This window comes from Lemur catta, chromosome 6 (genome assembly GCF_020740605.2).
Source record: "Lemur catta isolate mLemCat1 chromosome 6, mLemCat1.pri, whole genome shotgun sequence".
Classification (NCBI taxonomy): Eukaryota; Metazoa; Chordata; class Mammalia; order Primates; family Lemuridae; genus Lemur; species Lemur catta.
This window is the reverse complement of record NC_059133.1, coordinates 62325001-62350242: the sequence shown is the minus strand read 5'-3', so window position 1 is coordinate 62350242 and position 25242 is coordinate 62325001. Positions and strand designations below refer to the sequence as shown.

At 36.2% G+C, this 25242-nt stretch overlaps 1 protein-coding gene across 4 annotated transcripts in view; it reads left to right on the top strand.

Annotated features, from left to right (window-relative positions):
* Window positions 1–25242, top strand: part of TMEM117 (transmembrane protein 117) — a 464054-nt gene that overhangs the window by 311547 nt on the left and 127265 nt on the right. For all 4 annotated transcript variants that reach the window (XM_045553978.1, XM_045553979.1, XM_045553977.1 and 1 more), the window contains one exon: window positions 12427–12524. In XM_045553978.1, coding sequence (XP_045409934.1) covers window positions 12427–12524 — 98 coding nt within the window. The remainder of the gene's footprint in view (window positions 1–12426; window positions 12525–25242) is intronic.

The window sequence follows — 25242 nt, the reverse complement described above, 5'->3', positions numbered from 1 at the left end:
AGCAGAAATTAATATAATAAAAATAAAGGTACCCTAGATAAGATTAAAATATCCAAAAATTGCTTTTTGAAAGGCTAAAAAACTGACCAATATCTATAAGATTAAGATTAAAAGAAAAAAGGTACAAATAAACCATGTGAAAAATGAAAAATAAATTATTGATAGAGATGCAGCAGAGATCAAAGATATAACTATATGCTTCAATGTAGATAAATCTCAAAAAAAATGAAAACATTCTGGATATGTGGCTACAACTGATATATTAACAAAACCACAGAAAAGGAACAGGTTTAATTAAAGCACTTTTACTAAGAGTAATTTTAAAAATATGCCCTAAAGCTAGTATTTCATTTTTATTTGAAATGAAAATATTTGGCTTTATTTTTAGACGCTGAATGCTAAGTAGGATTTCTTTTCACAAAGATACACATTTAGGTTACTGCCTTCGAATTGCTAATCTTGCTATTATGAATGTCACTCAAACACTCAGTCTATAGTGTTATATCGGTTTTCAGGCAACAATAGAACATAGAGACAGTGTTTGCTTAAACTCACAAGGCTTGTTACTTGATAATTGCCTTTATTTACAGTCTCTCAGATTCTGAAAATGGTTATGGTTATGTCAGATGGTTGATTTATTAGTCTTTTCTTGGACTTGCCATTTACTAATATTAAGAGCATTGAGTCAATTGAACTTCTTTTCCCCACACTGGTCTACAGCTTTGGATTTGTTTAAAGGGCCTATAGCCCTATAGAGTTGGCCGAACCATTTTGGTACATGACATTATACGAGCAGTATGGCAGGCTACCTACTGGTGCTGGGCCTGGGAGACTGAGCCAACTTGCTTGGCTGCGTTATTCAGGCTAGCATATAGTAGGCATTTTGTTTAGAAAACTGTAATGCTGGAAATCCTTAAAATGAGATTGATTTTCCCTTTGAGAAGATGTTTCCTCTGTTTGTGTTCCAAGGGCTCATTAGTGAATAATGGTTCTTATGATCACATTTCTGAAAACATCCTTTATTTTTCTTCCTATTAGCCCTCCATTCATATGTACAGTTACAAAGCCATCATTTTATGTTATATTTTGTATAATTAATTTCTCTAGTAACAAACAATTATCTATGTTAACAAAACACCATAGGCATGCGAAAAGTTATTCTTTCAAGCAATAAACAAAAATAATCAACCATGTAATATTGGGCTAATGTTGTTTGATAATTTAGCCACCCATAAAGAATAGCATGTCAGAAGATGGGGTAAATATTTTTTTTCTTCTGGCTTCTTGCTCAGCAAAACCATTAGTCATTCTCATTGTTTCCATTCATTCTAAATTATAATTCAATGTGTAGGAAAGCACATTGTACTGGGGCACATCATGTTTATTTTGTATTTGTTAACATACTTTTTGAAAATCTTCAGACCTTGCCTGGGAAGGTACTTTTTGATTGTGTATATTTCTGTATTCAGGTGATTCAGGTGTCTTTCTCTAAATGCTTCTATATTCTGAGCCATGCCCAATTTCCTTACTTAATAATAAAACAGTTCATGACTCATTTTAAATCAGTAGGGATCCAGCAATAAGGTGCAATACATCACAAAAGTAGTATAGTCTATTATTGGAGATAATAAGCAGGTGCATTAATATTCATGCATTATGAAATCCTGGTTGTGCTTCTAAAAAGCTGTAGAATATATTCTAGGTTTAACGTTCACGAGTAGATGTTCGCCAGTGATTTTCAGATACTTTTTATAGCAATTTATTCAAGGCTTTGCTAGGTGATTTAGGAGACTTTCATCCATGGTTTCCATTTACTTAATTGTATGCTCAGCTAATGTTCCTCAATGAGGAATCCTTTCCGGTTAGACCTTGGTCAGTCTTTATCTCAGCTGGAATTACGGTTGTGTAAGACTGGTCATATATGTGTATCTGTATATGTGCTGTGATGTGCATGGTGGGTGTGGGAAGGACAGCAAAAAGGGGGAAAAAACTACATGCATTGACATGTACAGTACGATATTTCCCTAGGGTCAATGCAATTTAGACTTTGTGTCTATCTTAGAGTGATCTAAGAGGGTGCGTAAGAAAATAATGTTATGTTACAGTGGATGCAAAGTTACCTACAAAGCAGGGCCACCACATGAGGATGCTTGTACAGCCTGATTCCCTAAGAAAAGTTAGGATTTCAAATAAGAAATGATAAAAAAATTCATAAGAAACTTTCCACTTGTAATGATGATATTGAGTTTGTTATCGTTTCTACTGCTTCATACAGATTGGATAGACCCACACTCAAAAGTCATTCAGATGTTGAGACCGATGATGTCAGACTGACACTAAAAGAGAGTATACACATATTTGTTTCTCACGTAGTGAGGCTTTCTGGGGAGAAAAGAGCATGGTGGCTCCCAAGCAGGTCTGAAAATGGCTTGAGAGAGCCACAAAAGGAAACTGGCTAGGAGTGTTTATGGGGTGAAGCCAGGGTGAGAGTTCCCATAGATGGTTTGAACTTCCTGCTGGTGCCAAAGGAAGGAGCAACAGAGTTTTCTTAACAGTTTTCCTAAGTGTGGGGCAGAGGGGAAGAAGGAGGGGTGAGGCTTAAAAGTTGTAAGTAGTCAGTATAAAAAACAAAATGGATTCAGTCCTCATGCTACAGTTACAATGATGTTGGGAGGAATTTTGGAATATAGGACTGCAGTGTAAAGCAGGACTTCGTATCAATATGCTTAGAAGCAGGGAGTAAAATGAATAATTTGGAGAAATACTGGAGCCCTGCTGCCCACCTCTCTTCCTCTGCAGTTAAGTTCTGACATCTCCTGATTTATGAACAATGACTCATAACTCATCATCAGTGCTCGTGTTATTCCTAATGATAAGCAGCCTTTCCTCTTGGCCTGAGTATGTGAAGGTGCTCTCATTTGCATGTTGGCTTGGCTAATGCTAAGTCAGTATATCTTGAACTATATTCCCTGAGCAGCAAAAGTTCTCAAACATTGTCTGCTTTTACAAATTAAAGGAAATTCAGTAACTTCTAATCCTGTCTCTGAATAAACCACCATTCAGGGAGCATGAAAGCACATGCCAAAATATAAATTCCCTTGATATTGAAAGCTTGGCATTGATTGCCTATGCATGCTTAGTAAGTGCCAAATACTTGCTTATAATTCCAGCTAAAGAATTTTTCTGCGGTTGATATGTGCCTGTGTATGACCACAGCCTCAATTAAATCTGAATAAAAGTGACATCAACCAAAACAGGAAAAGAATATTTCAGTGATGGGGCAACACTCTCCTAATTGTCTCAACTAAGTTTCTTAGGTGGACAAGAAACTAAAAAATATATTGGCTGTGATAAAAATTATACCAGGTCCTTTATCCAAGCATTTAAAAGATAATTACAGAAATCTATGAAAATCATGTTACTGGTAGCATATGTTGCTGCAGTTTTCATGAGATGGGAGATGCCACCAAATTGGGCCAGCATTATTACTATTATCTTTAAGAGAAGAGATGAAAACTCTGCCTACTAAGTGCTATTACAGAATACTCAGCATTCCATTTGCTAAATATTTTTCATGTTTCGTTTATGTCATAAATTGAGGTAGTCAGATAAACTAACTAAATGTTTAAGATTACCCCATATGCTGAATATAAAATAAAGTCTTTCTTCACAATCATCTCTCAAGCTGAAACTGTCTTATGTTGAAATTCTTATGAAATCTCATATTACCCTAAATTATTTTATTTTGAACAAAATTGGATTTGGGAAAGGCATTAATCAAAAACATTGTTAATTAAAAATTGGCTTTGAATGTTACTTAGATCATATGATGCTACTGTTAAAAAAAGGAAACAAGCCTGTCACAGGTGTAGTAATTATTTTTGGTGGTGTAACCCCAAATTGCCAAAAATATGTGTCATTGTAAATAAATCTCTTAGTGATTAGCTTAAATAGCAATACAGAATTTTTGTTTTACAATATGGAAGCTTTGGCAATCAGCCAAAAGAATGCAGAGAACAAGAATCAAAGATGCTAACTTTATCTTAAGTTAGACTAAGTAACTTCTCTAACTCTAAAGCACAATTTGTACTGGAAGATTGCCAAATGCAGGGACAATCAATTAAGTTTCAAAACAATGCAAAGAGGAGACATGCTGATTACTGATGAAAGGCAAAGTTGGCAAAGGACAGTTCGCCAAATAGTGGCACACACTAAAAGGCCTGGAGCAATGGGGATGGGGTGTGCTGCCTGAGAGTGGGTCCTGCCACCTGTCAACATGAGCCTCTTGCAGAGAATATATCCATGAAAAACTCACATCATTCAGATCAATCCCAAAGGAACTAGCATAAGAACAGGAAGAAAATAACAAGAAAATCTAATAGCAATTGAAGAACCATCTACCAGAAAAATGTTACCATAGATCAGAGGAAAATGGTTATCAAAAATATTCTAATGAATTAAAAAATATTCATGAAGTTACTGTTTTTATAAAATAAGATTTGAAAGTAATGGTACAAGAATTCAGAGAATGGTATGAGACAAAAGAAGATGAAACAAGAGATGGTAGACTCAGGAAAGAAATGTGGGAGAGAGAGAAAATTAGAAAAATAAAGGTCAAATTGGAATTTCCACAAACATTAATCAACACACCTCAAAATCCTTAGTATGGGTCCTAAATAAGTGAGCAAAATTGAAAGTTGAAAAGGAGTGTAGACATACAAGATAGAGAAAACCAGCATGTGCATAATTGTCCCTTAAAATAATGGAAAAGTAGTAAATAAGGATAAGGTTCCAAAAAGACTTAATAGAATAAAGGAAAACTTGAATCTTCAGATTGACAGGGCAAGCTATGCCTAGAAATATGACAGACAGCAATCAATAAACTTAGCAAAGTTATTACACTCAAAATATAGCAAGAATACTTTGGGCATCCATCCAAGCAATAAAACCAATTTGCCTGGAAAGATGGAAAAACAATAATTGCAGGTTCAGTTTTCTCAGATTTTTTTTGGCATCAACAGTGTTAAGACAGTAAAGCAATGCCTTCAATTTCTTAAGAAAAAAAATGTGAGCCAATAATTTTACACTCAGACTAATTATTGGCTAAGTATTAATATAAAGAAAATAAACAATTTTGCTGTGGACTACATTGTTCTCATGCTCCTTCCAGAAGAATTTACAATAGAACAAAGTTTAGGGATTGGAAGTAGTGGACAAAATCTCAAGAAGTACTGAGAAAAATCATTGAGCCCAGCGGAAGAAAAGAAATAACAAAGATCAGAGAAGAACTAAGTGAAATCAATAACAAAAAAAAACTATAAAGGAAGATTAGTAAAACAAAAAGTTGGTTCTTTGAAAAAATAATCAAAATTGACATGCCTCTTGCTAGATTAACCAGAAACAGAAAAGAAAGGATTCTAATAATCTCAATCTGAAATGAAAAAGGAGAAATTACAAATGATACCACGGAAATACAAAATATCACCTATGAAGACTATAAAAACCTCTACAATATAAACTTGAAAATGTGGAGGCAACGGACAAATCTTTAGAAACACAAAGCCTCCCTAGGATCAATCAGGGAGAAATAGAATTCCTGAACAGACCAATATCAAGTACTGTAATTGAAGCAGCAATAAAAAATCTTCCTAAAAAGAAAAGTCCTGGACTAGATGGGTTCACACTCGAATTTTACCAGACCTAAAAAGAAGAACTGGTATGTATCCTGCAGAAATTATTCCACAACATTGAGAAGGAATGTTGTTTTATGAAGCCAACATCATCCTGATACCAAAACCAGGAAAGGACACAACAACAACAACAAAGAAAACTATAGACCAATATCCCTCATGAATATAGATGCAAAAATTCTCAACAAAATCCTAGCAAACTGAATTCAGGTGCTTATCCAAAAAAAAAAGCCATCATGACCAAGTGGGCTTCATCTCAGAGATGCAGGGATGGTTCAACATACACAAGTCTATAAATGTAATTCACCACATAAATAGAAGCAAAAACAAAGACCATATGATCCTTTCAATAGATGTAGAAAAAGCATTCGACAAAATTCTGCACCCTTTTATGATAAAAATGCTTAACAAAATAGGCATAGATGGGACTTATCTAAAAATGATAAAAGCCGTATATGACAAACCCACAGCCAACATCATACTGAATGGGGAAAAATTGAAAGCATTCCAATTTACGATCAATGTTAGTATTTGTATGTGAGATACTCTTCTGGTCATAATGTTGATTGTTATCTAGTTGCTTTATTTTCTCCCTTTTTTACTGTTTTAAAAGAGCTGTGAGTTTTAACTTTGAGTATTTTTCCACTGGTGGGTATTGACTGTTCTGCTCCATGTCTACAGCCCTTTTAAGCATTTCTCAGAGGGCTGGTCTAGTGGCAACAGATTTCTTTAGTGTTTGCTTCTCTAGGAAAGACTTTATTCCTCTTTCATTTGTGAAACTTTGTTTTTCAGGATACAAAGTTATTGGCTGGCAGTTGTTCTGTTTAAGAAGACTGAAAATGGGACCCCAAACCCTTCTGGCTTGTCAGGTTTCTGCTGAGAAGTCTGCCATCAGTCTTACGTGTTTTCCTTTGTAAATTACTTGACTCTTTCATCTCACAGCTTGTGGGATAATCTCCTTCACTTTAACTTTGGCCAAACTCAATACTATGTGCCTTTGCAATGTCTTATTTGTCTTGACTATTTCAGGTGTTCTATGACCTTCTTGTATCTGAATGTTTAAATCTCTAGCAATACCATGGAAGTTTTCTTCTATTATTACCTCAAATAGTTTTTCTGTGCTTTTTCTTTTTTCTTCTTCTCTCTTAGGGATACCTATGATTCTTATATTTGTTCACTTCACGTAGCCCCATATTTCTCAGAGAGATTGTTCATTCTTCTTGATTCTTTTTTATTCATTTTTGACTGAATGGGTTAATTTGAAAGTTTTGTCTCCTAGCTCTGAAATTCTTTCTTCTGCCTTGTCTAATTGTGTTTTGAAATTCCCTGAATTGCTCTTTCATTTCCAGAATTTCTACTATATTTTTTCTTATATTATCTTTCAGTGAATTTTTCATTCATGTTCTGAGTTAAGTTTTTGGCTTCTTTGTGTTGGTTTTCAAGTTTCTCATCAATCCTATTGATCTTACTTATGATCCATACTCTGAATTCCATATCTGACATTTCAACAATTTCCTTTTGGTTGGAGTCCATTACTAGAGAGCTAGTGCAATCCTTTGAGAGTGTCAAACAGCATGTTTTTTCCTGTTATCAGAGATCTTATGTTGGTTCCTTCTCAGCTGGTATCTCTTCTCTCAGCTCAAAACAGATAGCTTTGTGATACACCTGTTCTCCTCTGCTGGAACTCTGTTGCTTGGTGAAGATAGGGATCGGTCCCTGGATGGTGAGCTTGGGTCCTACTTTGGAAGATTGACCAGGCAGAAGAGGGGCAGATGAACCATGGGCCTTTAACACCGGTGCTCTCCTTCATCCCCACGTTCCCTGTAGTTGTCACTGCTGGCAGGCAGCAGTCATATGGCAGTCAGCAGGTGCATAGTGGGTGGTTGGCGCATGGCAGTATGGACGTTTGCCCACCCAGGTTCATTGCTGGTGGTGCTACCCAGGCAGCAGCAATGGGTGCCATGGGCTACAGTCTCATGCTCCACCCAGGTCCCACGGCAGCTGTGGCAGGGCAGGACCCACCAAGTAGTAGCCATGATGCTGAGGCCATGGGACCCTACTCTGCCCAGGTCCCCCGGTGGTGGTAGAGATGCACAACACCTAGCCTCCCTGGTCCCTCCTCAGCCCAGCAAAGGTGATGACAAGATGGCAGCAGGGGATATGACCTCCAGGTAGATTCAGCACTCTGGGGCTGGGACCTCCAAATGGCAAGAGTTGCAGCACCCAGTACTGGAAAGCCAGAAGGACATCACTGTGACTTCTCTCTGGAGCAATGCTACTCTACGGTCTCCAGTCATCTCCTTGTATCAGACCAGAGGCCTGTTGTGGTGGAGGGGCTCTGCTGCAGCTCCACTGCAGTGTCTGTGGGGGAAATGTAGAGCTCTAAGCATCTCTCCTCTGTTCCTTCCCCATGTATGGGCACCTTCCCCAAGTACCTCTGGTCCTGCCAAGTGCGTCACTTCCCTCTCCTTCACTTTGGGTGCCTCCCATTACCTCTCTGTTTATTCCCAATGCTCTCTCCCAGATGATCGATGCAAAGATGACTATCCACTCTCCACTTTCAGTCCTTTCTGTGAGAGCAGCACGTGTAGGGTGCTTCTAGTCTGCCATCTCGGCCTCTCCCCTAAAGCTGTCTTGGCTATTGTTATTATATTTTGGCCTTGTATCCCTAATCAATCAATATTTTACATTAATGTCATGTACTTAGTATAAGACTACATCAAAAACAACTGTAGATATAGTATATGCAGTATCTGCATGTGAATAGCTCAGAATCAGGCTAAGAAGTTAAGAGTGGCAAAATTAGAGAATGATACAAGATGCAATTTAATGTTCAGTTATGTAACACATATCTTCTATGAAGCCTTCTTAGATTATTGCAGCCTTCAGTGATCTCTCTTCCTTTCCATTTTTATCAGCAATTTTAGACTGCACTGTATTTTAATAGTACATTATATCTTTATCATTTTCTAATATTTTAGTAGATGATAGTCTTGTCTTTACAGAAGAGGTGAGGCTATCAAGCCTTTTAACTGTAAGTCCAGTTATGTGATGCATTACTGATATGAAGCAAAATGATTGGATGGAAGACCCAGATATGATCAATGACACATCAGTAATTAATACCTGTAAATATGTATTGTGTTCTCATAGATGATTCATACGAAACTGAGGCAGGGAGAGCTTACTTACCTTGTCCTAAATCAAAAACTAGGAAGAGACAAAGCTAGGATTAGGACCGAGGCAGGCTGGTTCCAGAACTGATGAACATAAGGGTACATTAGGTATGTCACCTTGCTCTGTTATTTAACCTAGTTGACTTCTCTTTCTCCATTGGCTAAAGGTGGAAAATAATGACTTATTTTATAAAGTTACTGTGACAATTAGTAAGAAAAGTGTCTCTAAGAGCTTTGCATTCCATGAAGCTCTATGGCAAATGTAAAGTACAACTGTCACCACTGCTATTTCCATGCTGTCATTGTTGCCACAGCATCATATAGGCTCAACTCAGAGGAGCAAAGATTTTGCTTAGATTCCTGTAGAGATAAATGGCTTTTACAATCATTTACTGACTTTTAAACTCAAAATGCATGTTCTTGCTCAGATTGCACAGCACCCATGCCCTGGAACAGTTTGTATTCTACTGAGAAAGACTATCCAACAAGACATGATGTGATAAATGACATAATGGGGTCTGAATTTTGTGCAGAGACCTAGTAGACAGGAAAGGGGAAGAATTGTGAGACTCAAAGAGTTAAACAAATTTTTCACACCTTAGAAAGAAAGACCTGCAGTTTCAAATTCTAATGTCTTCCTGTTGGAGAAGCATCAACAGGTTTAGATTGTATGTATGCTGCATGGCAATCTTTTTGCATTGTCTTCTGTCTCTCTTTCCCGCATCTTTTCCCACAAAGACTGTCCTTGACCAACACCAGGAATGAATTTTTCTCTAATGCAGAAAGTAATTGGATTTTTCTTTATTGAATGCATCCCTTTAATGACGGTCCCTGCTTCTGCCAATTTAGCTGCAAGTGACCTGACATTGATCTCATGATAGGACATAAAATAAAGAGTTGGAGCTGGAGGTGACAAAGATCAGCTGCCTGGCATCAGAAAGAATGCTTTCTGCCTCATCTTGCCATTTTCCTGAGAAAATCTTTTATCCTTGAATGTCATTTTTAAAAAACATGCTGCTGTAATAATTGGTCATACAGCAGCAGATTGCCTCCTTCTAGAAAATATAATAAGTATTTCGCAGAAAGTGCCCTGGAGAAAACAATGAAAATTGAATAAAACCCACCCAGTAATCATTCTGTTCCCTAGAAATATTTATTACCATGCAGACTCTTTCTGCAACAGGATAAATATTGCTGAAGAGAATTAATTAACTCTTTTAAAAATCTGGTGAAACATGAAATATTTATTTACATAACCTTGAGGTTTTGTTAAAATATTTGACATGAGAATTGTTATTCAAGGAGGTTATGAAGGAACAGTGGCTGAAATTGTTGTATTTAGAAAAAGTACAATTCTTTCCTCCAGGGAAGTTATGATATAAAACTCTTTTTAAGCCCAAGAATATATAGGATTTAAATTTATCTACTTTCACCTTTATTCACAATGTAATTCGCTTGATTCATGGTTAATTTTTATCCTATTGTGTTCCCTTTGCTCATTTTGATAAGTATCATGAATCATTTTTGATGGAAAATACAATCCATGGGCATTAGTCTGAGTGAGAAAATAAAATCCTGTAATTTTAAAGGATCAGAAAGAAAACAAACAGATAAGAAAATCATCAATGAACTAGTTTCCTTTTAAAAATAAGTAAAACAAGTGCTTTTCCTTTTTGAATTCTTAGTGTTAGTTGCATTCACATTTTTAAAGTGATTGACAGTTTAAAGAAATTAACTGAAGGTTTGTATTAAAATGATTTATGATTTTTGGATCTTTTTAGATTGAGCAGTGAAGCCACATCACGTAAAATTATTGTAGGCCCTAAATTAGAGCTGACATAAATCTGCAGTGTTACTCAATGAAGGGAAGTGGAGTAACTTTGGTTCTCATCAACCAGGAGAATCTTGGGAACTCTACTCCTAGAAAATGACATTGAAAAAATATAAACAAGGTATAAACAAGAATTAAGATCATATCTTTCCTGGAGACTGAGATCTTTACCCACCATTCGAATCGCATAACTTAGGTGAGCGTGTGAAGCATTGCCACACCAGTGAATGTCTCTAAAGAACATTTCTTGGGTCCTGTGTGGCACCACAAACAGGCTTACTTGAGAATTAATGTGCCTTCCACAGACAGTCCAGTACTATTGAAGGGGTCCCTGAGACAGAAGGACTCCCTACTGAGGGGGGCATCTTTCATCATAAAAGATTAAATCTCACCCACTTCAAGGTCATTATTGGAAGGCACACTTAAATGCAACTTCTCTTGCTTTAAGGGCAAAAGAAAAATACATTTTAAAAGGCAATGAAGATTCTTTCTTATTCAATATTATAAACCACAGTCCATATAAGTTTTCTTAATTTTGAGTCTATGTAGTTTATTTGTACTTGAACATTATTAATTAAAATCATAATTAATGGAATAGAGTTCTCTTCCCTTTAAGGGAAGGTAAATTTTCTGGAAAAAGGAAAAAAGTGTGTGCATGTGTGTACACGTCTACACAAATACATTTTCCTTTTTTTAGAAAAAGAAGGAAATTAATTCCCCACCTTTACCAGATTTTGTAAATGCTTTTATTATCATTAAGTTACCTGTTTATAAAGCTTTGGACATTTGCTGAAACCACTAAATGTGATATAGCTAATGAGCAATTTACTTTGTTAATGGGTCTTTAAAAACAAGCATTTATATCCTAATTAATTTTGTCATTTCTTCTTTGAACAAATATTTTGGTCTATTATGTAAAAGATTCATGATTATTAGAAGGGATACAAAGGTAAATCTTCACCTTCAAGAATTTTAAAGCTTAGTGGAGAGAGAAAAACGTGCACGTGAGTAAGTAAAATAGAAAGTAGAAAGTGACACATGACATGAGAAGGATGGATGAAGAACCACAGGTTCTCTATAAGTTGGGAAGAAAAGTGAAATCACCTAATAGTAACATGACTTTACTTAGGCCTCCAAAGATGGGCAGAATCTGTGCATGTGAATAAAAAAGGAAGAACATTTTTGGAAGGAGGCATAGAATTGTAGGCAGGAGAATGCTAGCTAATTGGAATAAATATGCCATAAAACTGGATATAAGTACTGCATCATATATACAGTTGAAGTCAAAAACAAAGGGAAAAAGAGAAGATAATATTTTGACTAATGATATAGCTAAAAATCTAGACACATCAGGAAATATTTGGATTTTGGAGTTTTCAATTGAGATAAAAGAATATGGTATTTTATTTACTATATATGTTTTGTTTCCATAGACATGTTAATATTCAAAGGTACCTTCTTATATAAGGTAATCTTAATTGATATTTTAAAAAGTAGTCTCAATATTTAACATGTTGAATGACCTTAAATGTGCTCATTCAGTATAAAGTCAAGTAAATCATTAAAGTTTTTAATTGCATGAAATATATCCTAATTTTTGTCTCTGCATATATTATAATGTTAAAATATGTACATATTCTGTTCTCAGTAGAATGTAAATTATAGGTTTATATTACATCTGAATTTAAGATTTCTGAAAGTGTTAAATAAATTTCTTTTATTGTTTCAGGTCACTGATATGATGCTTCAGGACAAGCCCTATCCTGATTGGGGAAAATCTGCAAGAGCTTTCTGGAAGAAAGGAAATGTTAGGATCATTTTATTCTGGTAGGGAGTTGTTTCATATATTTATTTCTGCCTTGCTTCATTCACTAAAGGACTTGAGTTGGATATAATTTTTCCTATATATTTAGAATTCTATCTAGAGAGATATTTTAATGGCTACTATGCTCCATTAAAACCATTATCCTAATAATTTTATGAATTAATTTCTGCTTACATATTGTTGCATATTCACATTTATAAAAGAGACGTTTTGCTAATATAGTGATACACTTAAGATTTGATCAGAGGTAAGTAGGTTTTTGACTCAGCAAAAATAAGTTGTAATTTTCATCATAAAATCTGACATACAAAACTGTCTCCTGCAAATATGCAATTGTCTAATATATGGGACAGGGTATGAGTTTGCTCTGAAGAAGTGATACAGAGAAGGAACCTCTTTAGAAATTATATCTGGCTTACTGGAGTTTCTTCTTTATGTAGTTTCCTTTAGCTTTCCACTCAAGAATTGCAATTAAAAACAATCCACATCTTATAGAACTTTGTTTTTTATGGAGTCACCACTATTTATGTATATTTAAACAAGTTCAAACAGAAAGATAGGAATTGAGAGACAGAAAGAAGGGTGCTTTCACCCAGCTGTGGGCACTCCCCAAGCACAGTTATTCATCCTGACATGTGAAAAGTTATGTACACCAACACTCAAAAATGTTGTGCAGTCATTCCCCCTTATCCACGGTTTTGCTTTCCATGCTTTCAGTTACCCTTGGGTCAACTGGAGTCCAAAAATAGTAAATAGAAAATTCCAGAAATAAACAATGTATAGGTTTTAAATTGTGCACAGTTCTGAGTAGTGTGATGAAATCTTGTGCCCTCCTGGATACAAACCTTCCCTTTGTCTGGCGTATCCATGTTGTCCACACTATGTGCCCCTTAGTCACTTAGTAGCTATCTCAGTTATCAGATCAACTGTCAGGGTACCCCGGTGCTTATGTTCAAGTAACCCTTATTTTATTTAATAATGGCCCCAAAGTGCAACAGCAGCGATGCTGGCAATTCAGATATGCCAAAGAGAGGCAGCGGTGCTTCCTTTAAGTGAAAAGGTGAAAGTTCTCAACTTGATAAGGAAAGAAAAAAAAGTGTATTCTGAGGTTGCTAAGATCTACAGTAAGAACAAATCTTTCCGTGAAATGGCAAAGAAGGAAAAAGAAATGCATGCAGAGTATATATAGGGTTCGGTACTATGCATGTTATCAGACATCCACTAGGGATCTTGGAACACGACTCCCACACATCAGGGTAGAATATGCTAATTGATGGCACCTTGTGCTGGTAAATTCCACCCAATATACCTTCCTTTTGAAGTGAAAAAAAAATGTTTATTCTTAGATTTAATAGTGGATGTTGATTTTTTTAATTCAAAAACTACAAAAATCATAGTAACTAAATATTTGGGGAAAATAACATTCCATGTTATCTTTCATGTTTTGGCACTGTCATTAAATGCTGTTAGAGATATATGACATTTTGAACCCAAATCTTAGAAGGTAAACAAAAGTGAAATTTTCAATAATGTTGTGAAAATTAATTTGATTTTTTAGATGTTTATTCACACCTTGAGTCCATGAGTCTAGTGTGGCCTAAAGGTGCTGTTTAGCCTTCACATGTTTGCCTGTTTATAAGCTCCCCATATATTAATAGATTGTTTGAGTAATATACAATTTAATAATTATAGCAAATATTTATTGAGGATATGTTTTGCTCCAGGCTAAGGACTTTTATGTTTTATATATTTCCTCATTTAATCATGACAACCCTATAAGGTAGGTGCCATTATTATAGGCATAGGTCTCTGATCTCGGAGAGATCATTACACTGGATTGCCTCTAGAAGAATAAAGGGTACATCAATGTGAAAAATTCTAAACGATTGTCCTTAATTCTTCTTTAGGTAGTGGTGCTAAATAAGAACATAAAATTCTGGGGAGCCCCATGTCCTACAAAATTCTCTACAGGTGTTTTAAGAATTATAATTTGAAAGGAGATAGACTCTTAGATCAAAAGTATTTATGGACCATCTCTCTTAAAACAATTTCTATTTACTATGTTTACACATATTTTGTGTTAGTGCCTCTTCAAAGGCAGCCCAGTGATGACTGTTCCCTGCCAGTTATCCAGGTCACACATATATTGTAAGGTGGGCCATACATACAGTAATCTGAAGGCCCAGTGATTGTTGTGCTTATTACTCTCAATCACAATTGCTTCAAAGGAGATGAATCCATGCTAGATTTTTCCTGAAGCATCTTAGTAAATTTTTCCTTGAACATTATTGCTCAGTTCTATATATTACCACTCTGTTTTCTACAAATGGGTTTATTTTTAGCATACATGATAACATAGCCCCAGTGGGTAATCTAAAGCGTAGTTTAAATATTATAAAAATAATAATTTAGTTAGACACTGACAAATGGATAATATTCTGAAATGGAGAGCAAACTAAAGTTCACACTTACAGTCATTGTTTCTGTAAAATTATTAATAATTAGATAAGACATTTAAGAGATGGTTTTTGACTGTTATATACTGAGAGTAGTATTTCACACACAGAAGGCATAAAGTAACTGACAAAAAATCTAAATGCTACTTTAAAAATATTTTTTTCTAGTTTATCCATTTCTATTTAGCTAGATTATCTTGACAACAGTATTCACAGTTTTAAAAAAGGAAAACCTGATATAAAAAGTTGAATATGGAAATTATGTGGGAAGCAAAGAAATCTTCCTTTTTGCTCATACTTTTCTTTTTTTTCCCCACATAAAAAGAATTTAGCAAGTATTAAAGACATTTTGTGATTTTTTTTGTATTATTTTTAGCCCTAGGAGATAAAATACAGAAATCTTTGTCAAGGTTTTACATTAAATAAAAGACAGTATTTACATATTATGTGTCACCCACCCAATAAGGGGTGTTTTCTTTTGATTTTGCTCTAGTTAAGGAAAGATTAGTGTGAAAAATGCATGGTGGGGAAGAACTTTTGCAAAGGAAATCTTTCATAAGTCTCAGTGTGATTATATGCTGCAGTTTGAACAGTACAACATGCAATTTTGTTCTAGTAAACGTACCTCTTATCTATTTGTAGTTGCTTTAGCTCACAAACGCTTGTCGGAAACTGTATTGTTTGCCAGCTGTGTGGCTGAGTTCTTCCCTGACTCTTAGTGATGGGTGTCTCTACATCGAAGAAAATGGTTCCTATTTCTTTCCATAATTGAGCAAAGATGAGGCTTCTGTAGCAACTGGGCTTTCATATTGAGGAAGAGACAAAATTATGGCTGTATTTGAAAATACTAAATGGGAAAGGGAGGAATATTCATAGATCTCTTCCAAATCCCTTTTCCTAGCCTTTTTGATTATTACAAAGAATAAGGATATAAGAATCTAAATCCTATGTGAATGCTTTATGCTCTTCACAGGGGCTACCAACAACTATTTTTATGGATTTGTATCTGAAGTAAAAGAACAGGTAGAGAAAAAACAAGAGCTATGATATTCATGTAATGTGATGTTTGTGTTAGCTCCTATCTCCCTGTTTTGTTTACGCCCTAGAAACATAATTTCTATGCTTTTGATGGGAAGCATCTTGGGATGATATTTCCCAAAAACTTAGCTTCCTTCCTTCCTTCCTTCCTTCCTTCCTTCCTTCCTTCCTTCCTTCCGTCCTTCCTTGGTCTTCCTTGATTAGCAGAGGAGCAGCCAGGGGAAGGGATTGGGAGATCTGGTGGTCATTAAGATCTCACAAATACTCCAGTTCTTCACCTTCCAGCTGCATAAGAGGATTCCACTTTTCTGCCCCCTCTGATTACATGACTTGCTGTGAATACAAGTGATGTGCCCCGTCTAGGTGGAAGTATTTAATACTCAATGAGAAGCACCGAAAGGAGCTCTTTCCTCCATAGCAATTATGGGAGCTTGTGTCTAGCTAGAGCCCTCGTCATTCAGGTTCCCTGAAAGACCAGCATAAACCAAGCATCCTTAACACAGCAGACATGTAGTATTAGTGAAAAATAATCCTTATAATCCTTTGCAGTGCTGAGCCACTGAGATTTAGGGATTGTTTGCTACTGCAGAATAAACTAGCCTGTTGTGATGTATACAGAAAGTCATCTCTAGAAATGGGGTGCTGCCATAGCAGAAAGCTGAAATTTGTTTATTGAGGTCTGGGCACCAAATGGCAAGGAAAACTGGAAAGATGATAATCTGAGTATCATAGTGGTGAAACTGTTGGTAATAATGTGGCCTGTGATTACTGGGAAGCTCCAAGAGAAGTTGGTAGTGTGTTGCTTGCTGTCTGTACCTATGCAGCCATGCACTTCTGTTCCATTCTGGTACATAGAGAGGAGTATATTATATATTTTTTCTTTTTTGAATGAGCGTGTGGAGTATTTTAAAAAATACTTTCTCTAGCACTTTCATAGTTTGGGTTAGGCATCTCTTGATCATAATTATCTTAATTCTTAACTAGGAAACAGATGTAGCTGCTGCTGTTTTTCCTGCTTTTAATATCATAGTTATTAAAGTCTAACAAAAGGAACTTAGTTATTTAACTTTTGACCAGACAGGAATTAATCAATATACAATTATTATTTTAGTTTACATTAAATATGATGTGGGACAATAATATGATAATAAAAATATAACAAAGTAATAAGAAGAGAACTAAGAATCAGGGAAATGTCAGGCAGAAGAATTTTGGTATGGGTATTAGTAACTAATACTCTGATGTCCTCTACAGTAGGGGTCTCCAACCTATGGTCAGTTGTATAATTATTTGATTATAGATTAGAATGTAATAATAACAGAAATAAAGTGCACAATAAATGTTATGCTCTTGAATCATCCTAAAACCATCCCCTCAATCCCTGGCTTGTGGAAAAATTATCTCCCATGAAAACAGTCCCTGGTGCCAAAAAGTTTGAGGACCATTGCTCTACAAGGCAACCCAGTTACCATTATTAAGTGAAAGGGAATCATTATGTGTTTCATGGCACATCAATCAAAACTAAGAAAGGTGCAGAGGTGTAGGGAAGGGTTCACCCAAGACAAGTTGAGGACTGTGACAGTCCCCATCAAGGAGCAGTCTCTTTCTGGGATCAGATTGCTACTCTCACCCAGATCCAGCGTGAATTCCTTTCTGCAGTTCTGGTTAAATAATGTCAGTTCTTGTTTCCAGAATGTCTTTGTCCTACATTTCTCCTGCTGGCCAGAGTTCCCTTTGTGAATGCCTTCTTTCTATAGAATAAGGGATGGATGCATTAACTGTATTGAAGGCTGAAATGCACTGTTGCTTGTTTTTGCACCTAGGAAGTTTTCTGACAAACTAGAGATAGAATCTATAAGGCAGGCATCACAGGTCAGACGAGCTCATCTCTGAGTTTGTTCTCACAAAGGTTAAATAAAACCTGACTGTAATTGCTGGGCATATGAGTGATTCACATTCCGGAAACCCAACATTTCTGTGTCTAAGTTGGACAACACTTTGCTATTAAGTCAGAGAAAAATGCAAGCTTGCCTCATTTATTCTTTCATTCATATTTGTATCTGTTTACTGTGTTAGTCATTCTACTAGTAATGCAGCAATGAACCATGAACGTACGCCTTGATGAACAAAGATGCAAAAATTCTTAAGAAATACTACAAACTAAATTCAACAGCACATTGAAAGAACATACACCATGACCAAGTGAGATTTATTTCTGGGATGCAAGGATGGTTCAACATATGCAAATCAATCACTGTGATTACACCACATTACAATGACAGAATGAAGGATTAAAACCATATGATTATTTCAATAGATGCAGAAGAAACATTTGACAAAATTCAACACCTTTTCATGATAAAACTCTCTGCAAACTAGGTATTGGAGGAATGTACCTCAATGTGATAAAGGTCATATATGAAAAGCCCATAGCTAATGTCATACTCGATGGTGAAAAATGGAAAGATTTTCCTCTACACAAGGTGAGGATGCCCACTCTCCCTTCTTCTATGCCACCTAGTATTTAATACTTGAAATCCTAGCCAGAGCAATTAGGCAAGTGAAAGAGAAACAAATAACCAAAAATTCAGAACTGTTGTACCCAGACATAGAAAGACATTTAACATATCAGTCTTACCAGACATATTACCTATCAGTCATTACTTCTCTATTGAAATATCCCTATAATCCTATTCCAGAGCAACTGTCATTTATTGAGTGTTTCCTTTGTCCGTGGTACTGGGGTTTTCATGGTCATTCTTGGTTATTGTTTCATTTAATTCACGCTGCCACTCTGCAAGGTAATTATCATTATTGGCTGTATTTTAAAGAAGAGAACCTGCTGGTTAGGTTGCATAGCTAGTGAACAACAAAGCTGGGACTCAAGTGCAGGCTGGCTGATTTCAGAACCTTCACAATACTGCACTGAATGGCTTCACTTATTATAAGATTTTAAGACATTTGACTTATTTAACAGTGATTAATCACACTTTTAATATATATATTTGCTATAACCCTTTCTTTCTCCTTGAAAATAGATTTGGGTTATATAAAGAAAAACAAAATGCAAGAGCCTTGGAGTTTATCTAATGTTCTATTACCCTCATATTACTGACAAAAGAAATTGAAACAAGAGTAAGTGACTTGTCCAAGGTCACACATGTATTATAATCAATGTCTCCCTGGCAATTAATGCTCAGGGCTACTTATTTCTGACCTATTAGTCTTTTTCACTATATCACACTGCCTGTCTAGATACTTTGTTTGTTTGTTTGTTTAAAAAATCAAGAAAATTTAAATAAAAAGAATTTGCTGATGATTAGGTATTATATATTGAAATAACTGCTCTTGTAAGTCAGTGGCAATCATCAGAACATTGTGTGTAATGTAACTTGATGTAATTGTACACAATTTTCTCTCAATTATGGGAATTAGACAAGAAAAAGATGTACAATATATAATTTAATATGCCAATAAAACATGATGTATTAACAGAAGCTTCACTTAAGTTCACATATAAAAAGTGAATTACTGTTTTTTTTTTCCCCTCTGGCATACCATCAGGGTTTTCAAGGACTTAATTTCTTTAAAACATATTTACAATATTGAAAATAAAGATTACAGTTGGAGTCCTAAATGTTGGCAATAACAGCCACAATGAATTTCAGCATTTTATTAGGAGACACTAGAAGTGAAAAAATATTAAACAATATAGCTAATCACAGAAGAACTATACTCCTTGGGAAATAATGAGTTCAGTGTTCCTGGTGAAAGTATCTTCCAGGGAGATAATATTCCAGCATTGATTGCAGGAATAGATACTATCAAAAGTTCTGTGCATTCTAAAATGCTGTGGTTCTAGGTAGACTATTTCCTTGTCTGAGCTTACCTTTGTGTTTGGATAGGCATGAAGTGCTTAGAGTAATGATTAATGCAACTGAAAGTAACATCCTAAGGAAATGTTAAATTAGTTTTAGTATGCTTATTCCATGGAACACTATCCAGCCATTAGAAGATATACTTTGGAAGGATATTTAATGACATGGGAGGTGGAGGGAAAGAAACATGTTGATGTAGATAACTTTAAAAAACAGTGTTTTGACTGGGAACTATAAAAATTAAGACAAATGGAACTAGATGTACACAAGTGTATTCTAGTTGGTAGAGTTATTTCTCATGGGGATATCAATTCTGAGCTTGCTTTATGTGTATACTGGAATTGATCAACAAGTAAACAAACAGTGGATGGTGGAAGCCACATTTCCCACTGTCTGAGGTTACAAATCAACAAGGGGTGGGAATGTAAGCTACAGTGAACAATGTAGTACTGGATTAGAGTCAAAAACATCAGTATGAACTCATGTTTAGCTTAATACAGAGATAGATGGATAGTTACAGAAATAATTTTAGGTATTTCTGTATGTATGGGTTAGAATACATACATTTGTTCCCTCGTTATATTGCTGAGAGAGCTTAAACAGAATGACACCCCAGTAACAATGAGCACACCAAGTGCCCAGACCTTGGTTTTTAATATTATTCTCCAATAAAAGGAACCAGGGTTCCTGGGAATAACTGACTGATTCTAGGTCTAGGACAGAGAATATGGAAGATGATCCTGGAACATCGGGTCATGCCAGAAAGTAAGGACGTGTTCAAAAACAAATTGGGCCAGGCACTCTGGGAGGCTGAGGCAGGAGGATTGCGTGAGCTCAGGACTTTGAGACCAGCCTGAGCAAAAGACCCCACCTCTACTAAAAATAGAAAAAATTAGACAGGCATGATGGTGCATGCTTGTAGTCCCAGCTACTCAGAAGGTTGAGGCAGGATGATTGCCTGAGCCCAGGAATTTGAGGTTGTAGTGAGGTAGGCTGATGCCATAGCACTCTACGTAGGTGACAGAGTGAGGCTCTATCCTCTGTTTAAAAAAGCAACAAACAAACAAATTGATGGGGGCATGTCAAAAGGACACAAGAATCAACCTGAAAGAACTCCCAATGGCCAAAGCTACAAAAATTTGATCACAAAACAAACAAACAAATATATATATATAGTGTTAGATTATAACCCAAACTATCAAATAAATATTTGAGTCTATACTTATATAAAAATGATGGAATAAATAAATAAATAGGGAAGAAGAGACAAATCTATAGAAAAATTCTAAATGATTTATTTACACATTTCTTCCCTCAATATGATTAAGCTTAACTCCCCACACCTTAAGTATGGGATGAACTTTATGACTTTCTTCCAAAAAATAGGGTATGTAGACGGGGGGAAAGGTAGCCTTGTAATGGAGAAATCTGGCAAACATTACCCTGACCTTGTGATCAAGCTTAACACTGTCAGTAATAAGTCATGTTAATAGCATGTAGATTAAAACTCATACATCTCTAAAATGATGTGCTATTATAAATATTTTGCATCTCTTTGGACACAATTTTTAAAATACTGTAACCTAGTTAGAACAGAAAAAGAAAAGAGAAGCCCACCTATTTCCTTCTCTAATAACCTGAGGGGGCCTTCTCCCAAATTATTAAATTATTAATTAACCCTCAGTTGTTTACAGCAGCTGTTGCCTATATCTGTATAGACTGCAAGGCTGCAGCAGCCACAACTTTTGTGTTAGCTTCAGAATAAACTTCTAACTATGGACTATATTTTCACTGATATTATTCCCATCTCAATACAATGATATCTCAAATATCAGATGTGCAAAAAGGTTAGAATATATTTGCACTCTATAGCTGATTGCGGCCTCCTCATGAATGTACACCTCATTGCTGGGATGTGGGGTACACGGGATCATCACAAAATTTTTAATTACTAGTTAATGACACCTATGAGGCTTTTGGTCTAAATGGTGTCTTTCAGAGGTCTCAGTCTTATTTGGTTAAGCCTGTTTATTTTGAATAAATGTTTGGTTTTTCAGACTTCCCTCCTCCACCTCATCCTCTTGACTTTCTTGCCTTTACTTTATGATGATGGACGAGGGGGAAGTCTCTGTTTCTTTGCTGATCTCAACTGTTGGTTTAGCCTTATGTGTACACAGTGGTGGTTGAAGTGCAATTTCCTGTCTGATCTTTGAAGTCCCAGCCTTATGTCTCTGGTCATGAATTCCATTCACCCCACCGCCCCCACCTTAGGTCCAAATTGTCCTTTTATCTTGATTCCAGGCCTCTGCTGTCCTCTCAGCACCTTTACATCCACTTGGTGAATGCAGGCATTTCTGGGTCATCTGCAGGACTTCGTGGCTGTGGGAGAGGGAAAAGGAGGGCATCTGGAGCTTGTTCAGTCAGTTGTACTTACCCACTTCATTGTTTTATAGGAAAGACCTGCCACCTCCCTTGGGCTATAGCAAGAGAAGCCCTGATGCGCTAGGGTGTCTTCATGTTTATCTGGTCATTTCTACATGTCACCACCCCCTCCTTAAAGTGGACCCTGGCAGTGTAGGGGAGTAAGATCTTTGGTGTCTGGACTCCTCTTCCTTTTTCTATCCCTCTTTTACTTCTAGTACTCTGTGGCTGGAAGGGAACATTTTCTCCACTTCCTTGGGTGGGAGTTTCTCTTATATTATGCCCATCCTGTGTTCTCTCCATCTCTGTGGTTAGGTCGGCCAGGCCTCTTGAAAAAGGAGTCCTGAGATATTAGAAACTAAGAATTACTAAGGATTAAATATGTTAGCTAAATCTTTCCAAAAATGAATCCCATTTTTCTCTCTGCTCTGGTCTTGTAGGCAAGTAGTGCTATAATGCTACAAACTAGGCTATATAGGCTTTCTAAGAATATAAATCTTTCCAGAATTCTGCATTCTGGAAGTCACATATTTAGTGGTTGTAGATCCAGGGAGGTGTTGAAACTATGAAGGGTGCACCTTGATAAAAATTGTCACTCCCATCGCTCCTAAGAATAGGCTGCTCACTTTTAAATCCAAACCATTATCTTCTTTATAAACTGTGAGTTTTCCAAGTTTTAGTGTCCTGTCTCCTACTATCTAGACCAGAGTTTCACCTCGATTAACAAACTCTGCAAACTACAGCTTGTGCAGTCTTTGCGAGGTCCTAGAACAAAGCAATGGAAAAACAGAAATCCAGGTCAATGCTAAGCAAAAACACCAAAGCTGCCAAGAGAAGCTTCTGAAAAAGTATGATTGTTTGCCTCACTCTGCCAGTTGGGTTGGCCTTTCCAGAAGATGGGGACTTTCTGGGATGTGATCCATCATCTTGGCTGTCAATCCACTGCTCTCCCATATTTTACTAACTCTGTGCTATGCTTTTACTGTAATTTCCTCCTTTTTGGTAAATATTCTTTCCCCATGCCCTGACTCTTATGGCTTCCCTTCTTACATAAGGAAAAGACCTTTAACTTTCCCATTCCATGTTTACCTATCTGTGTCTTGATTCTCTTACACACATATGCATATACACACAAGCCCACACATATATACACTCACACAAGCATGCATATACAAACATATATTGGATTGATCATAGTCTTTGGTTCGTGACATTTTTATTATTAGCTCATGCAAGACCATCTTTTATTTTAGACTTAACAGACATTTGTTGTCAGTCTACCTAAGAACCCACAAAGAACAAATACTTTAAATTAGGCTCTTGTCTCATCTACCTCAAATCTACATATTCATTGATAACCCTTCTCTACCCACTTCATCTGTGCCAAGTTCAACATAAAGACAAGCCAGAAATAGTAAGAATTTTTTAAAGCATTTTTTAACAAAGTGTTTATCTAAAAGAAATTATTGTGGGCAAAACGCCAAGTGCTAGGAAGCCTCGGAAGCAGGATTTGGAAGTCACTGGGGCTTCATTTTTGTCTCTGAAACTCTCCCACCACATTAGTGTGGTCCTCCAAACCCTTTGTGTGTGAAGCAAGTCTTGCCTCTGAATACTTTTCTTTTAGCAACTAAACTACCCCAGAAGCAATGAGATCTGCTCTGATAAATCAATGAGTGCAACTGTTGGGTAGGGTATGTTCTCCCCAGGCCTACTTTGTTTCAGTCTTCCTCAGCTGTCCTTGCAACATCCCCAATGCTATGTCCTGAAAGCTTGGGGTAGGGCAACCACCAATAACACCAGAATTCCATGCAGCACCTGCCCTCTTCTCCTTCCATAAGGAATGGGAACGCTGAGCTCAGTGTCCCTAGATATGCCTGACTTTTTCATACTTGCAGTCTTGGTAAGGCATAGTCAATGAATGCTGCATTTTCTTAGTACTGTATTTTCATGTGTCTTCATGTAGAGTAGCAATTTGGGGTAGGAAAGGGAACAAAGACTGTATGTCAAAGGAAAATACTTTGTATATTTTATCCAGTTGAGAAAGAACACAATACCACTGTTAGGTTTCCCTTCACACTTCTAAAATATAGCTGGCTCAGGTTCTCTTGTAATATACCATGAAGTAACATAGTACTTAATGAAATGAAATCTGAATGTCACGAGAGGAAATGACAGGCCAAAAAACTGCCGTGAAACTACATTAAAATGTACTTGGCATACATTTGAATTACCCTGGTTGCATTGCAAAAATAGTGCCATTATAGAGTTTCTGGAATTAAAAGAACAGAATGTTGCCAAGGTTGAAACTATCAAAGGCAATTTGGTATGTTTTCTTCTCTGTGAATAAATGAACTGATTTTTTTTCTTTCAACATAAGATGGTTATATATAACATGTATTTTGTATATAATCATATAATCTTCAACTGAATTCTAATTTTACATTATGTTATATGAAGATAATTCATTATTTTTTATTAAAGCAATTTTAGTATTAAATATCTTCGCCAGTGACTTTAACACACTATAATTTTTTAATGCAAAATATAGTAGTGCCAACTGCAGGTCTCTGAGGTTAATGAATTGGACACTTAACACCATTGCTTCTTATAAATCTGTCCTAGCTGTAGAAGACTCCAGTTAAGCTACCCATGATTTTCTGCACTACAGAAACATTCTTTTACAAATTTGTACCCACAGTGGGTTAAAGTTACTGGCTAGATTGGGGGAAGCAGGAAGAGGACTAATCTCTATTAAGGTTGAAGCTTTTAATATTAATATATTATCACACCTACCTGGTAACAGCCCTATAAGGTAGCTGTTTTTATCACTATTATATACAGGAAGAAACTCGGGTTTATTTAACTAATATCATGGAAACAACACCCCTCCACATGTTCCTTTCACCTCGTCATGCTGCATAGACTCT